The 15,059-nt window shown below is 46.8% G+C and overlaps 1 protein-coding gene across 1 annotated transcript; it reads right to left on the bottom strand.

Moving 5' to 3' along the window:
• Positions 1 to 9,933: 9,933 nt before the first annotated feature.
• RAD1 (RAD1 checkpoint DNA exonuclease) lies at positions 9,934 to 15,041 on the bottom strand. Its single transcript, XM_082300954.1, has 5 exons — positions 14,819 to 15,041; positions 13,223 to 13,331; positions 12,312 to 12,570; positions 11,943 to 12,041; positions 9,934 to 11,628 (listed from the first exon to the last, which is right to left on the bottom strand). Exons 1-5 carry the CDS (start codon positions 15,011 to 15,013, stop codon positions 11,445 to 11,447), a joined length of 846 nt encoding a protein of 281 aa, XP_082157080.1. The 5' UTR covers positions 15,014 to 15,041; the 3' UTR covers positions 9,934 to 11,444.
• Positions 15,042 to 15,059: the final 18 nt, after the last annotated feature.

The following is a 15,059-nucleotide window of genomic DNA, read 5'->3' as shown; positions in this document are numbered from 1 at the left end:
AAAGAACAAAGTCAAGGGACCTGCCTGAGAGATTCAGTTCCTGGGGGTGAAGTGGCAAGACAGACGATGTCAGATCCCCACTGAGGTCATCAATAAAATCACCACGATGTCTCCAGCAACCCAACAAAAAAGAAACACAAGCTTTGCTAGGCACCGTAGGCTTTTGGAGGATGCACATTCCTGAATACACTCAAATTGTGAGCGCTCTCTATCTGGTTACCCATAAGAAGAACAATTTCTACTGGGGCCCTGAACAGCAGTAAGCCTTCACCCAGATCAAACAGGAAATGGCTCATGCAGTAGCCCTTGGCCCAGTCAGGACTGGACCAGAGATGAAAAATGTGCTCTACTCTGCAGCCAGGAACAGGGGTCTGTCCTGGAGCCTTTGGCAGAAGGTGCCTGGGGAGACTCAGGGTCTGCCACTGGGATTCTGGAGCAGAAGCTACAGGGGGTCCAAAGACAACTACACTCCAACAGAGAAAGAAATCCTGTGAAGGAATCCAAGCCACCTCAGAGGTCACTGGCACTGAAGCACAGCTCCTCCTGGCACCCCGACTACCGGTGCTGGGGTGGGTGTTTAAAGGAAAGGTTCCCTCTACCCACCATGGCACCGATGCCACATGGAGCAAGTGGATTGCCCTCATAACACAACGCGCCCATATTGGAAACCCAAATTGCCCTGGGATCTTAGAAATAATCACGAATTGGCCTGAAGGTGAAAGCTTTGGTCTCACTGATAAAGAGGAACAAGAACAAGTGACATGTGCTGAGGGAAGCTCCACCATACAACCAACTGCCAGCAGAAGAAACGCGCTACGCTCTTTTCACTGACGGTTCCTGTTGCATCGTAGGGATGAAATGAAAGTGGAAAGCAGCTGTATGGAGTCCCACACGACAGGCTGCAGAAGCCACTGAGGGAGAAGGTGGATCAAGCCAACTTGCTGAACTCAGAGCCATCCAGTTGGCTCTGGACATTGCTGAAAGAGAGAAGTGGCCAAAGCTCTACGTTTACACCGATTTGTGGATGGTAGCCAATGCTCTGTGGGGGTGGCTGGAAAGGTGGAAAAAGGCCAATTGGCAGCGTAGGGGAAAACCAATCTGGGCTGCTGAGGAGTGGAAAGATACTGCCACTTGGGTAGAGAAGCTACCCATGAGAGTTCGCCATGTAGATGTCCATGTCTCCCAAGAGTCAGGCTGATGAGGAACACCGAAACAACAAGCAGGTAGATCAGGCTGCGAAGATAGAGGTGTCAAAGATAGATTTGGATTGGCAGCACAAGGGAGAGTTGTTCCTAGCTCGATGGGCTCATGATGCCTCAGGCCATCATCGAAGGGTGGATCTAACCGTGGACAGTATCTCCCAGGTTATCCATGACTGTGAGACGTGTGCTGCAGTCAACCAGGCCAAGCGGGTGAAGCCCCTGTGGTATGGTGGGCGATGGTCCAAATACAAGTATGGGGAGGTGTTGGGGTCTCCTCCCCTGCCATGGAGCCCTGGCAGAGGGGCCCTGAGGGCACAGGCACGGGGTTTCCCTGCCCCTGCTCAGTCTCGTTCCCATTGGTTGGTTTGTGTTCCCTGCGTGGGCAGAAGGACCCTTGGTCCCGTGCCTGGAACAGTTCCTGGGCAGAGCCCCGGCCATGCGGCTGGAGAAATAAACATCTCTGAAACATCTATCAAGAATCTGTCTGTCCATATATATTTCCTTTCCACGGGACTCCTGGTTTGATGCATGCATGTTGCAGTATCCCCACTGCAACAGGGAGGCCTGGCAGATTGATTACATCACACTGCCTCAAACCCGCCAAGGCAAGCGCTGTGTGCTCACAATGGTAGAGGCCACCACAGGATGGCTGGAGACCTACCCTGTGCCTCACGCTACGGCCCAAAACAGCATCCTGGGCCTTGAAAAGCAGATCCTTTGTAGGCATGGTACCGCTGAGAGAATCAAGTCTGACAATGGGACTCATTTCAAGAACAGCCTTATAGACACCTGGGCTAGGGAACATGTTATTGAATGGGTGTACCACATCCCTTATCATGCACCAGTGGCTGGGAAAGTGGAACGGTGCAATGGCCTGCTCAAATCCACCTTGAAGGCACTGGGTGGGGGAACTTTTGAAAACTGGGAGATGCATTTAGCTAAGGCCACATGGTTGGTGAACACCCAAGGCTCCACTAACTGAGCAGGGCCTGCCCAATCTGAACCCCTGCATACAGTAGATGGAGACAAAGTCCCAGCAGTACATATCAGGGGACTCTTGGGAAAATCTGTTTGGATTACTTCTGCATCGAGTAAAGACAAACCCATCCATGGAGTTGTCTTTGCTCAGGGGCCAGGTTGCACATGGTGGATAATGCAGAAGGATGAAGAGACACATGTACCACAGGAGATTTGATGGTGGGTGAGAGCTGTCTGTAATGTTGGAATGTCTATATATATGTTTGTCAAATGTCGCTGCCACTGTTTGTATATAGCTATGTATATACGTATAAACGTGTGCACTTAAAGCTGAAATGTATTAATTTGGGCATTGAGCAGACGGTATGGAATAAGGGGTAGAATGTCCTGGGGTGATGTTATGAAGCCGCTTTATTCCTTAACTGGCCACTCAATGCCCAAGGACGCTGTGCCTTTAGGATGGACCCGGGGAGCGGGGCTGGAGCCAGGACCTGAGGGGGCGTTGAACGGTTCGGCCCAAGGGCTCCAGGGTCCTGGCAGGGTTTGGGAGGGAGTGCACCGGGAGCGCTGTGCTGCTTTTTGGTTTCCTTTGTGTTCCAGCTAGCTGGGAAAAGGTTCTGTTGGTTTTTTTCTTGTTCTTTTTCCCCTTTCCTTCCCCTTGCCTCACTGCCTCCCTTCCCTCCTTGCTGGTCCAGGGAGCCTGTGGGAGCAGGCCCTGGAGGGCCTGCAGGGTGGCCCTGGCTGGTCCGACTCCATGTGTCTGTTCCCTCTCCAGGAATTAGTTGTGTTTCGAGGGGCGGGTTTTTTTATCCTGTTCTACCCTGTTTTGTTTGTGTGTTAATAAACAGTTTGTTTTCTTTTTCCCACTTTCACTCCTTGTGACCCATTTGTCTTACTGATGGAAGAAAAGGGGAATACTCATTCTGGAGTGTTTCCTCCTGAAGCTTTGTCTCAAAAACCGAGATAGCAGGGGGCTCAGGGATGGCAGAATGGCCTGCTGCTTGCCTTTCCACCTCTCTTCATGTCAGCTACATGGTGATGTACTGCATGTCAGCATAAGACAGCAAAAGCCCAGGGAAGACCACACTGCTCTGTGCTGCAGCAAACCACATGCAGGGCCCCAGGAGAAGCAGCCAAGAAAGGGCCAGTGGAGAAACTGGCAAGAAATCCCTTGGCAGATGCCACTTCTCTATATGGAGCTGTTAGAGCCAACTTCATGTTCTGTTTTTGCCTGAGAGTAGCTGTCTGGGAGAAGGAGGTAGGTAGCGTGCGGTTTCAGTGGTGACTGTTTCAGAGCTACATAAATAACTGCTGCTGTATGTATGTTGTGTTTAGACCATAAATCTGGTCTGGGTGGGTTGATGGCTTTGGCTGTCTGTGGGGTCAGGGCCTCAGTCTGCTGCTGTGGGACATCTCAGGACCCAGGGTGAGAGCAGCCGTGCCTGTTGGGTAACTGTGGAAAAGCTCTGGGGAAATTAGGTGTGGATCAGCATAAGCAGATGTGATGTACCCCAGCATATGTTCTGCAGGCACAGCTGTAACACAGTGAATTTTTTCAAATAAGAATGGGTGCAAGAGTTTTAAGACAGTTCAGTGACCTAAATCATCTATTAACTGTGGGTTTGGTCTGTCACAGAAAATACTAAAAGTACTGAATTTAATGTCAAAGCACAATATAAGAGTTTGAGTACCTTGAAATGGTCATCCATAACACCACTTGGTTCTGGAGATGTGGGTCACTGGGAGTGCTTGTGGATGCTTACCAATTTTCAGCAGAGCATTTCATAGAAGTGAAAGTTTCAAATGCTTTTCTTCATCCCTGCCTCCTCCTCTGTTTGGATCCTTCATGGTCCTTTTGAACAGAAGTAACAGACACTAAGCACAGACTAAAACCATACTTTATTTTCGTTTTATATCTGTGTTCTGCTCAGGGCAGTAACAAATTAATTCTCCTCAGTGGTCATTTCCTTAAAGCCCCTGTCTTAGAATTACAGTGGAATTGCAGCTGAACCAAAATCAGTGATTCAATAAGTGTCTACTAATTGTAACTGAGTTACAATTTTTGCAGCTACAGAATAGATGTACCAGCCAAGCCTGCTGCTGGCAAGAAAGCTGTGTGCTTTGCCCAACACCTACAAGCATCAGTAAGGTTCCCCAGGCTATGGTACTGTGTCACAAAAAGTCTTCTAGGAGAAATGACAGCCTATGTCACATCAGACACAGTGGTGGCATCCTGCCTGGACTGTCAGAAACATACGGCTCTTCTGATTATCAGTTTTTGCCTCTGCACAAGCAGCAAAGTGCTGCTTTTAGCCTTTGTGCTTTAAGCCTTGCTGATGTCAGTCCCCATCCCACTGGTGGCTTCAGGAGGGTCTGTTCTCTGGTACAACCCTTAGTTCCTGGGGCATTTTATGGCAATGCATTTGTAGGTATTTACAAACCTTTGGCTGCCCTGACAGACTCTTAATTGATGAGTTTAACACGGGTATTTACGCAATCATTGGGTTTTCAGTCTATTATTTTAAAAGCCTATTTGCATGCTGATCTGTCCAGATTCACAGTGTTGGCCCTCTGTACATTTTCCAACAGCCTGAAATGCTCAGACAGTTGGTAATGGGGCCTCCTACCAGCAGCTGGAGATTGGAAACAGGCACATCTCAGTGACATCATCTCCTGCAAGGAGCTCAGGGCTGGAGCTCAGGGCTGAAGCCCGTCTCCCCCTGTTCCGCGGGTGGCCGTCTGCTCCTGCCTGCCTGGCTGGGCCTGGCGTGCTTACAGTGTGCTGTTGTTAACCCTGCCAGCGGGGATGCTGCAGCTGGTGCCTGCACCCAGTGACCCTCAGGAGACTGGCATTGCCTGCATCAAAACACCAGTGTGCCTGTAAGGGAAGCTGTTGCTCCGCTGTAGTCACTCCTCCGTTTGGGATTAACCGAAGTGCTCCTTAGTGATGGCTGGGCTCGGGCCCACAGCACTCTTTCTGCACTCCCTGTCGTAGGGCAGCAACAGTCCCCACCTGCTGCACATCAGAAGCCCTGTCCAAAAATGTTTGGATGCATTGGCTTCTCTGTAAACACTCTGCTGCCCACCAGGAGTCATCCCCCGAAGAGTCTGGGCAGCAAAGCGGGTGCTGGATTAAACTGCATTTTTCCAGACAAAAATAAAAAAAACCTCGAAACATTCGTGAGAAAGAAACCTGTCATTCCTTCCCCTTGGAGACTCCCTCGCAGCTGGAAAACTGTGGGGACTGACAACTCAAAGCACAAAGGTCTGCGCTGCCCCATTACTAGAAATAGTTTGTCTGGATTCTTGGTGTTCATAGTGCAGCTCCCAAAAAACCAGCGCTGCGTTCAGCAGTTGCTGGGGCCACAGCTGGGTGTGAGCACAGCTGGACAGATGTTGCAGAGCCGGGCGCCTGGAGGAAGGCACCGGTGGGGTCGGCATGTGCTCCCTAGTTGTTCTGCTCCTGCCTTGTCCCCTGCCCGTGTGCGGAGGGTCTGGGAGCGGGTCTGTCCCGAAGCCCTGCACGGCCTGAGGGTGGCTGTATGGTTTTCAGTGTCTCTAAAATTCCTGCCCTTGCTGCCACATAAGGAAATCGTGTCACCGTCCGACGATCGGCGAGGGGCAGGCTGGCAGTTTCCCCGCAGATGCTTTGGCTGGTCGATGTCTGGCACCGTGTTCCCTTGCAAATATCTGCATAATTAGAGCCGTGCTGGATCACCTAGGCTGGGTTGCAGTATGGAAGAAGAGGACGGCGTGCAGCTCTGCACAGCTCTGTGCAGCCTGTGCCTCTCTGGCAGCTTTTCCGGGAGCCTTGGTCAGCTTCGGAGAGTGACTGCTTGCCGTCGCAGCCTGGGTATACCCCAGCTCCTCCGGAACCTGTTCCATGCCACTATTTGGTTTATCACGAGAGTGCAAGTCTCTGACCAACTTGTTAGAAAAAATCAGTTCGTTACCCGGTGTGCAACAAGCCACTAATTACACACTCAAGAGAGACACTGATTACTTATTCCAGTTGCACAAGCCTGGGTGCTCAGTGGCATTCCACAAATCAAGCACGCTAACCATCAAAACTTTTTATACATTCTAGTGTTAAGGAAACTCCCCAGTCTGACCATTCTTGAGCCTCTCTGGCAGTCACAATCCCAATGGCCAGACTTTCACGGCTGAGACCAAAGCCCCTTCACAGCAGGCGGCTCCCTGACGCCCCACTCACCCCACTCACAGTCAGACCAGGTTACCTTGCTGGTTCCACCCCAGCTTTCCCATCGCAGTCTCAGATGTCTCATTCCACAAAGCCGTTTATTCCAGGCGCAGTTACACAGAACCAGCTCGTGCTGATGCCTCCGAGGAAGGAACCCCCCAAAAAGGAACTCCGGGGACTTTTACACCCTCACTGTCTAGCCAGGTGCAAGTGTAGCTCTTCCTTTCCTGGTCAGCTCCTGCCACCCTCTCCGTGTCAATTCACCTGGCTTCATCTCTTCATCTCTTTTATTATCCAAAATGTCTGCAATTCCCGGCTCCAGCTGTGTCTCCCAGTATCCACCCACCTTGGCTGGTATCACCGGGCTTTGTGCCCTTTGTTAATCAAAGGGTTGGCAGTTCACGGCCTCTTGTCTCTCTGGGCTCCCACTCAGAGCCCAATCTGCATTGCGAATTCAGATCGCAAACACAGCTGCCTGCAGCAGATGTATCCCTGAACATTAGCAAACATAGGTATTAATGTTCATGGGCTACAAGGTACATAGTTCTCTTGTTAATTAGTATTCTATACCCTATCGGTTAATGATTCCCTCAGTTCTTATGCTAATTAGTCCGCACTCTCACTCTTCATCTTCTTTTGACATGGTGGGCCATGAGTCAGTCTGCCATGAATTCTCTGCTGGAATTCTTTTTACCCAGTCGGAGTCAGTTTCAGCACAGTTGCTGAGTTGGCTTTATTGGTTTCTTCCTTATCTTGGGAGTTCTGCCAAATGTCCTTCTGGCCTTAAAGTTCTGCATTCTTCGTGTCTACCTGCTATCAATAGTACATCCTTCTTCCCAAACTTTCTTAACCTCCCCCTAGATATGAGATCATTGAAATAAGTCAAGCCACAAACCTTAACAAGGCAATCCTACCAAGAATTTATCTAACACCTGGACATAACTTAGGGCTTGTTAGCTGCTATCTGTTTCATGGATTAAGTCCCCTTTCTTGTTGATTAGGGTTGCAAGCGCCTAATTGGTTGGAGTCGCTCCACCCCTCCCTTAAGTTGCAAACCCATTACTGCACTCCACTGGCATTTACGGGGTAAAATCCTAACATATGTTCAGACAGATTGTTATCTAAGACCTCCAGCTTTCTGCTCACTTGCTCTTTTTCGGTCGACTCCATAGTCCCATCTGAGCTGGAAGGGGTAGGAGGCTGCTCAATTTTCCATTAAGACTTTTAACCCACATACAGACATAGCCTCCCCACCCACTACCCCACCTCGTGGGGGTGAAAGTGAGAGTGAAATGCCCATTGTCTCTTTGCCCAGATTTTACACGGTGTAACACAAGGGAAGCTCTTCCTGGACAGTGCAGCTCTTTCTAGACTTCCTTGGATGCATTCCTCCAGTGCTTGCACAGATTGACGTTCACAGTCTGGAGGACATTCAAGCCCACTTCTCACTTCTGTGGGAGTCTATTACTCCAGAGAGATCAGAGCTGTGCGGGACACCTGATTACATCTCCCTCCAACACTCTCTGCCTGGAAGAGCCCTTGCAATTAGCTGTAGCAATGCCAATGAACCGCCCTGTTGTCCTCAGACCCGGCTAAGGGCAGTAGCAGGGCAGAAAGAGGCTGAACCCACCTGTTGTCACTTCCATTTATACCTAAGCAGTCCTAGCCCCCCTCAAAGCGAGATTCACATGAGTTTTTATCTCAACAGGAAGGCATCAAGTGACTATTCTGTAAGAGCAGAATTTTAAAAATAATTCTGTATTTGTTCAGTTTAATGTTAGTGTTCTTTAATGCTACTGTTCAGCAAAAGCATTATTTAGTGCTACTGTACACCGTTTCTACATATTTATTTTGGTAAGACCCACTTGCTGGATTCTTCAAGCTGCTATAAAATGAAGTTAAAAACCGACACCTACAGGAAACAGCATATGGCTTATGTCAACTTTTCCAGCTGCTCCACTAACCTCACTAAAGACCCATCTAGTCGAGTATGCAAGAATACTATTTCCTTATAAATCCATGTGTAAATAAAAATTAAACAACTAGGTCTTTCCCATTACTAACTTTGAAACAGAGGTACAGAACTGAACTCCCCCCACAGAATTTTGTGCTTTACAGATCAAAATGTTTGTAGAAAGCCAAGGGGACACAAAAATTCAACATGTTGGGAGGCAGGAGATAACATTAGCACCAGCACTGTTGTTTTGTTGCATAAAGATTGTCAGCACCAGGAGCCAAAGGCATTATTTTGACTTCTGGAATCTTCAAAGACTGGTGGGGACTCAAGGCCTACTGGCAGTAGTTTTCTGGTAGAATTGAAGAAGTGCCTTCTTGAAGGCATGAGGTCAGTTCTTACTCTGGAAAGCACAAATCAAAATTGCAGGGAAAATCACTTGCTGGTTTTGTGGCCTCTGGATGTGGGATGCCCACAGCCCCCAGTGCTGCCCATCAGAGCTGCCAGGCTGCACCTACCACAGCTGCACTGAACCAGGGTGGGAGGCACTGGTTACAGCTCCCACCCCAGGAACTGGTTTAGTTTACATGACCAGAATTCCGAGTACTCCCACGCACCATTTTAAAAGGAAGCAGGTGGGCAAAATCTGAGTTACGACAAGCCTATTATGTGATGCTACTAAAGGGAAATAACATGAACTAAACATTTCTTCTGCTGCAGGTTTCCTGCACTCTGCAAGGGGAAAAGTCTTGTTAAATAGCAAGAGACAAAATGTAGTAAAAGCAACCCGAGTTCTGGATCCCATGCAGTGTGGCAGGAAGCTAAATTTAATCCAAAAGTGGAAATCTGCAGAATTCAAGTAGCTTACTAGGTCAAAACAGTGCCTTTTCAGGCATCCTCCTCTTCACCCTTTTTATTTTACTGTGTGGGAAGGCAGAAATATAATAGAATACTTCACAGATGGATCCTAAATCAATTCACTGTCTTTCAGCAACAAGTCTGTAGCCCACATTTTTGTACCCCTACAACCATATCCATGAAGGCAAAAGAGCACAAGCACGTCCCCAATTCTGGGAGTCTCGGCTGGGACTCAGCCCATTTGGGGTACAGACATTAAGTCCTGCACAAACCATACGTGCCTGTAATACATAACAACTATGAAATGCAAGTTACTTTCTGGTATTTTGTGGTGTTCTGACTTCTTAGGGTATTACTTCCATAACCACTGTTGGTAGGCTACAGAAGAAATCATTAAAAGTACTACTTCAAGAAGTAACACAGTACATCTGTAGGCAATTATATAAAAATTCAAATGTTAAGCCACAGTTCCTGAACACAATACAAGAAACTTGGGTACTCTAAAATAAATGACACCAAGAAAGCGGTGTGCTCAACTGCACTTTTATCCCGTCACCTAGGGATTATGTAAATCATCCTTAACACTCAGTAGTCAGGGATAACACTAACAATTCCCAGTGAGACCACAACTTCTTTTATTTTTTGATTGAAGAAATTGAGACAGTAAGCTAGAAGGAAGTTCATTCATACTGAATACTTACATTTGGAAAAAAAACCCAATAAATAAGAGTATCTTAGAATATTAGGTATCTATTTCAGCCTTGTAGTTCAAATATTTTTCATGTTTTATCAAACATAAACTTTATTGCAATAAATGAATGACTTGCACAAAAACCAACAAAAGTGAATGGCTAAGACTTTGCATTTTAAAAGTATACTCTTGCTGACATAAACAAGAGGTGAAAAATGATCCACAAAAGCATTTTAAACTCAAAATAAACCCAAAGGTTTCTGTTGAACAATGGAGCAATCAACTTGGTAACATACAAACACACTGTTTTCCACAGAAAACAAAGCAGGACCTCATATGACAAACAATAAAACTCGACCACAGTCTGAGGCCGTAGAAAACACCTGCAAGATTGCTGACTCTTCGATCACATCCCACAGCAGGGAGAGCTCAGTCTCTGTGTGTGATTTGCAGACTCTGCATCCAGTCCAGTGCCTGGCTGGTCCCAGGTACTTCCTATTCTGAGCAGGTTGTCTGGTGTGAAAGGACAAGTGGACTTTTGACCTAAACACAACTCAGCTTCTGTTCTGAAGGTGGGACACTGCAGAAAACTGCCCAGGATCCACACTCCCTTTTCAATGAGTATGAGGTCAGCCCCATTTTCAGCAGAGATATGAATATACCACTCCATGGGACACAGGCAGATATTCCCCTGCTGCTGTTTAGGAGCAACTCCTGTTGCTGAAAAAGGCTACTGAGAAGGCAAATGAATTTCACAAATAATTTTAAATATGAAACTTTTCTCTCTTACAATTCTTAGCAGCATTAGTAGAGAGCAGCAGGGTAGGAACAGGGACAGGAACGTACAGAAACACTTCAGCTGGAGCATTCTCACAGATGTGTAATTAACTACTGATCCAAAATAATGATGTTGCCAGAACAGTTATGAGTAATGAGGCTTCTATATCAAATTACCAATTCAACAACAGTTTGCAGACAAAATGGTAAACTGGTGTCAGATGAAACTCCAAGGAATTATATTAAGAATTAATCAAGATGAGGAGGACCCTACTGGCTTCACTGACAAAACATGTCAGCATTTGCCAGAAAGAAACCACCTGCTGCTATTGAGACATCAGTTAGAAAACGTTGTCCTCTTTCAAGAGAAATTTGGTTTTAAGTCACTGAAAGTTAACTGGCTAATATACAGCTAGTATTCAGATTTTCCCTTGTGTAATTGCTTACTAGAAGCCAAAGACAAAAAAACAAAACAAAACCAGAAATTCTTGGAGAACACTGTAAAAAGCATCAATGTATTACACAAACAGTACTTTAACATCTGTGCAGGAAGCAGTGCCTATAGGACATCAACTCCCCTTTCTGTTTTTCAGCTTCAGTTTGAGTCAAGGCTAAGAAATGTTTGCAGTCGAAGAAAAATGAAAGTCTTCAGCTTTCTTATTCCAGAGTTAAAAAATAAAGACAGTATTAACTCTATCAAACTTTACAGCTTTCATTTAGTTTTGTAAAAAAATATAGTATTTTATATAACCAAAAATATATTACAGCCGCCAGCACACACACCTACAGTTCTGCTTCAGTGATGTTCTCATCAGGGCAACAATAGTATTCCACAAAACAGATCTGTCCATCTTCATTCCTAATCATATACTGCAGTGAAAGAAATCCTTGAGCATCTGTTCGAATGGACACTTTACAAGACAAAGCCAGTGCCTTTGTGGATGGTTTAAGCAAAGAAATCTTGTACCTGCAGGAGAAAAAACAGTAATCTGAAAAAAATACATTGTGCAAAGAGGAGCTGAGACATTAGTTATGAATAAAGCCACAGAATAAATAAAAACCAATTAGGAACACGCTTATTTGGTCTTTACCTGGTAACAACATTATGTCATTGTCAGCACTTAGCTTTTGATTACAGACACAGACTTTTATTAGATGGGGAGTATTTTTGCCCCCCCCAACTAATAAAATAAATGTTACGGTAATGCAAAAACAGCTTTTAAATTTCCCATCAAGAACACACAACCTGCCATAGAGGGAATAAGTCACAGACTTTCTAACCTGTTTGTCTGGGTCTGGCTACAGTGGAATGCTTCCATCAAATCGGAGTCCCTAGGGTAGTCTAGATGTGCACTTCCAGCATTTCCAAAAGTGGATAACCTGAAAGACAAAAAGCACCATCTCAAAATACCTGATCAGAGTTCTGTAAAAACTCATCAAAATTAGTCATTGTACATATCTTGATGACTGTTTCACAAAACACATTACTATGTTAATTAGAATACATACTGTGATTCGCTATACTCATCACAATTCTTCCTGAAATGAACCAGTATTCTAAAATAGTGCCCCTCTCTCCACCCTGAAAACTTCTAGTCCTCACCAAAGGAAGCCAAGCAGGAACATTTAGTTGAAAGCAGTTTCTAGTACCTGAAGTAGGGTTTATCTGGAGACATGGTAATCTGCAGAACTTCACTGGTCATATCCAGTTCAGCAAATGCTTCTCGTAGTCCCTCCGACTGCAGGATAATTTTATTAACAACCTTTGTACTGCAGAAATCAAAATCTAACAACTCCTCCGGTTCTTGAGTGTTGATTTTGCACACTGTTACTACTCCTCCTTCTTCCAAGAACAGCATCAGGGGATACCCATACCCACGGTAACACATTCTAAGAGCGGTTGATGTTCCTGAAAAAGAGAATGAAATACATGTTCTGCAGATAGCATAGCTAGGATTTTTGATCATTTTAGAAAACTCATTTTTCTGGCACATGGGGCACAGGTCAATTTGATTCACCGTGTTTGGTCCAGCCTCCCAATATGCTACTAAAGCCCTCAAAGTGCAGCGTTCTATACACCCTCTGAAGTGCTAATGGTTATGCAACAAAATTAAATGACCTGTGTGTAAACAAATAATTTCACCCACCAGACAGGAAATGCCAGCTGTGACAATGAAGACACGCTACATATAGTTTAGAGGAATTGGAAAAATCTTCATGGTCCTCTGTCTTTCTCTGGCTCACATCATCTTTCCTTACTACTCTTGCTACTTGTGCAACCCAAACTGAAGTTTACGCGGCCGAGCTTGTGCTGCAGCCACACCTTCCTGTAGCAGGTTGTCACCACCTGAACCTCTTTTCCCAAAATCACAGCACTCTTTAGTACAGTTGATTTAGATCTGGTGAGTCCCAACCAAAACTGCAGAGGAACAAGGAGTTCAACACAGAGCTGCAAGGGTAGAACTGCCCAAAAAGCTGTCATGGTATCACTCCCCTCCGCCTGAGTACACAGTGCATCCTGCAGCACCCACACAGCCTTTCACGGATTCAGGGAACCACACCTGGCATCGAGCTGGTTCCAAAAATGGTCAGGCAGTCCAGAAGAACAGACAAACTGATCCGGAACATCACCGATTCCTCCTGAACAGAAAATTCCTGAAAAATTTCTGCCTGTAAGTGAAAGTAAAGAGATAAAAAGTGGGGAGTTTCTGCAATTATTTTATGGTTTGCACTTCAGAGCTTCCCTTTCAGAAATCAATGCAACACAAAGTGATTTCTACATGCAGCACAGCACTGATTATAGAAAAATGGGTCTTCATCCTCAAAACTAAAAAAACACAATCAGGTCACAGTTGAAACAAGGCAGGATGGCATAAACATGAAATCCTAAACACTTGTCTTTTACAGTTCAAGCACAAGCTACAAACGTTAAAGCCTAAAGCCACTTACTTCTGGAGCTGGAAACATTCATTGAACTATACAATGTGTCACTTGCTCAGAGCATGAATAAACATTCCCAATACTAAAAGTATGTCAGAACAGAACAGTGAGTTCACCACTATGAAATATGTGCCGAATGCTTCCTTTGACTAGCCTGATGGGGGTAAACTGCTCATGCTATCCTGTTTGTCACTGGCACTCACTGCTTTCTGGCACCTGCAAGAACAGGGTATCTCAGAAATAAAGCAGGGTGGCATGAGCTGCTTTTGGAAAAGCCATTTCATGTTTTCCTGGCAGCCCAGAGGGGCAAACATCAACCTGGAGTGCTTTGAGCATAGCACAACCATTTTCAATCAAGTGTCTGTGAATCTGTAGTTTTTCACAGGTGACCTAAATCCAACCTTTTGGCTTTTGGATGAGATATAAAAACACTTAAAGATGGATACTATGAGCGCTTGCTTGTGCAACTAAGCACAGCATGGCCAGAAGGAACCGTGGGTTTGGCAGGCACCAGCACATCAAACAAGGGCACAAGCCCACCACACTGCCAGGTGTGCAGAGATGTATGGGGTGCAGGGTTTGGAATTCCAGTATGAACACCCATAAATAAGGGCAGCCTCACCACGGCCCTTCCTCCACATCAGCTCACACACCCCTGCCTTGGTCCAGCAAGGTCTTCCTTTCTCTGCAGGTCAACACAGAATCACGGAATTGTTAGGGCTGGAAGGGACCTCCGGAGGCCATCCAGTCCAACCCCCCTGCCAGGAGCAGGTGACACAGGAATGCATCCAGGTGGGGTCTGAATGTCTCCAGAGAGAGATCTGCCCTGGCAGATGTTCCAGTGCTCTGACACCTTCAATGCAAAGACGTTCTTCCTCATGCTGAGGTAGAATTTCCTGTGTTTCAGTTTATGGCCATTGCTCCTCTTTCTGTCACTGGACACCACTGAAAGGGGTCTGGCACGAAATTTTTGGCACCCATCTTGAGGTATTTATATGCATTAATGAGATCCCCTCTCAGTCTGCTCTTCTCCAGACTGAACAGGCCCAGCTCCTGCAGCCTCTCCTCATAACAGAGATGCTCCAGTCCCTCAATAATCTTTGTGGCCTCCGCTGGACCCAGCCCAGTGGCTCCTTGTCTTTCCGACACGGGCGGTAACCGGGGCCTGCGCAAGGTCTCTAGCAGCGGTGCCCTCCCCCGCGCTGACGTGCCCGTACCTGGATGAAGGCGTTGGCCTGGATGCACTTGGCATCCTCCACCGTCACGCGCAGCCCGCTGGCCGTGGCGAAGCAGGTGGCGTGGTCCTGGAAGTGCACGGCCCGCAGGAGGCTGGATAGGTGCCGGGCATTGTCCAGGCTGGCGGACAGCACGTAGCGCTCGCCGCTGGCGGGCGGCGGCGCCGAGAACGGCATGGCCGGACAGCGGGAGCGCGGCCGGACGGCGAACACAGCAGGCGGG

The sequence above is a fragment of the Coloeus monedula genome, assembly GCF_965178545.1.
Source record: "Coloeus monedula genome assembly, chromosome: Z".
NCBI classification, from domain to species: Eukaryota; Metazoa; Chordata; class Aves; order Passeriformes; family Corvidae; genus Coloeus; species Coloeus monedula.
Note: the sequence above shows the minus strand (reverse complement) of the source record. Positions and strands in the feature narration are given on the sequence as shown.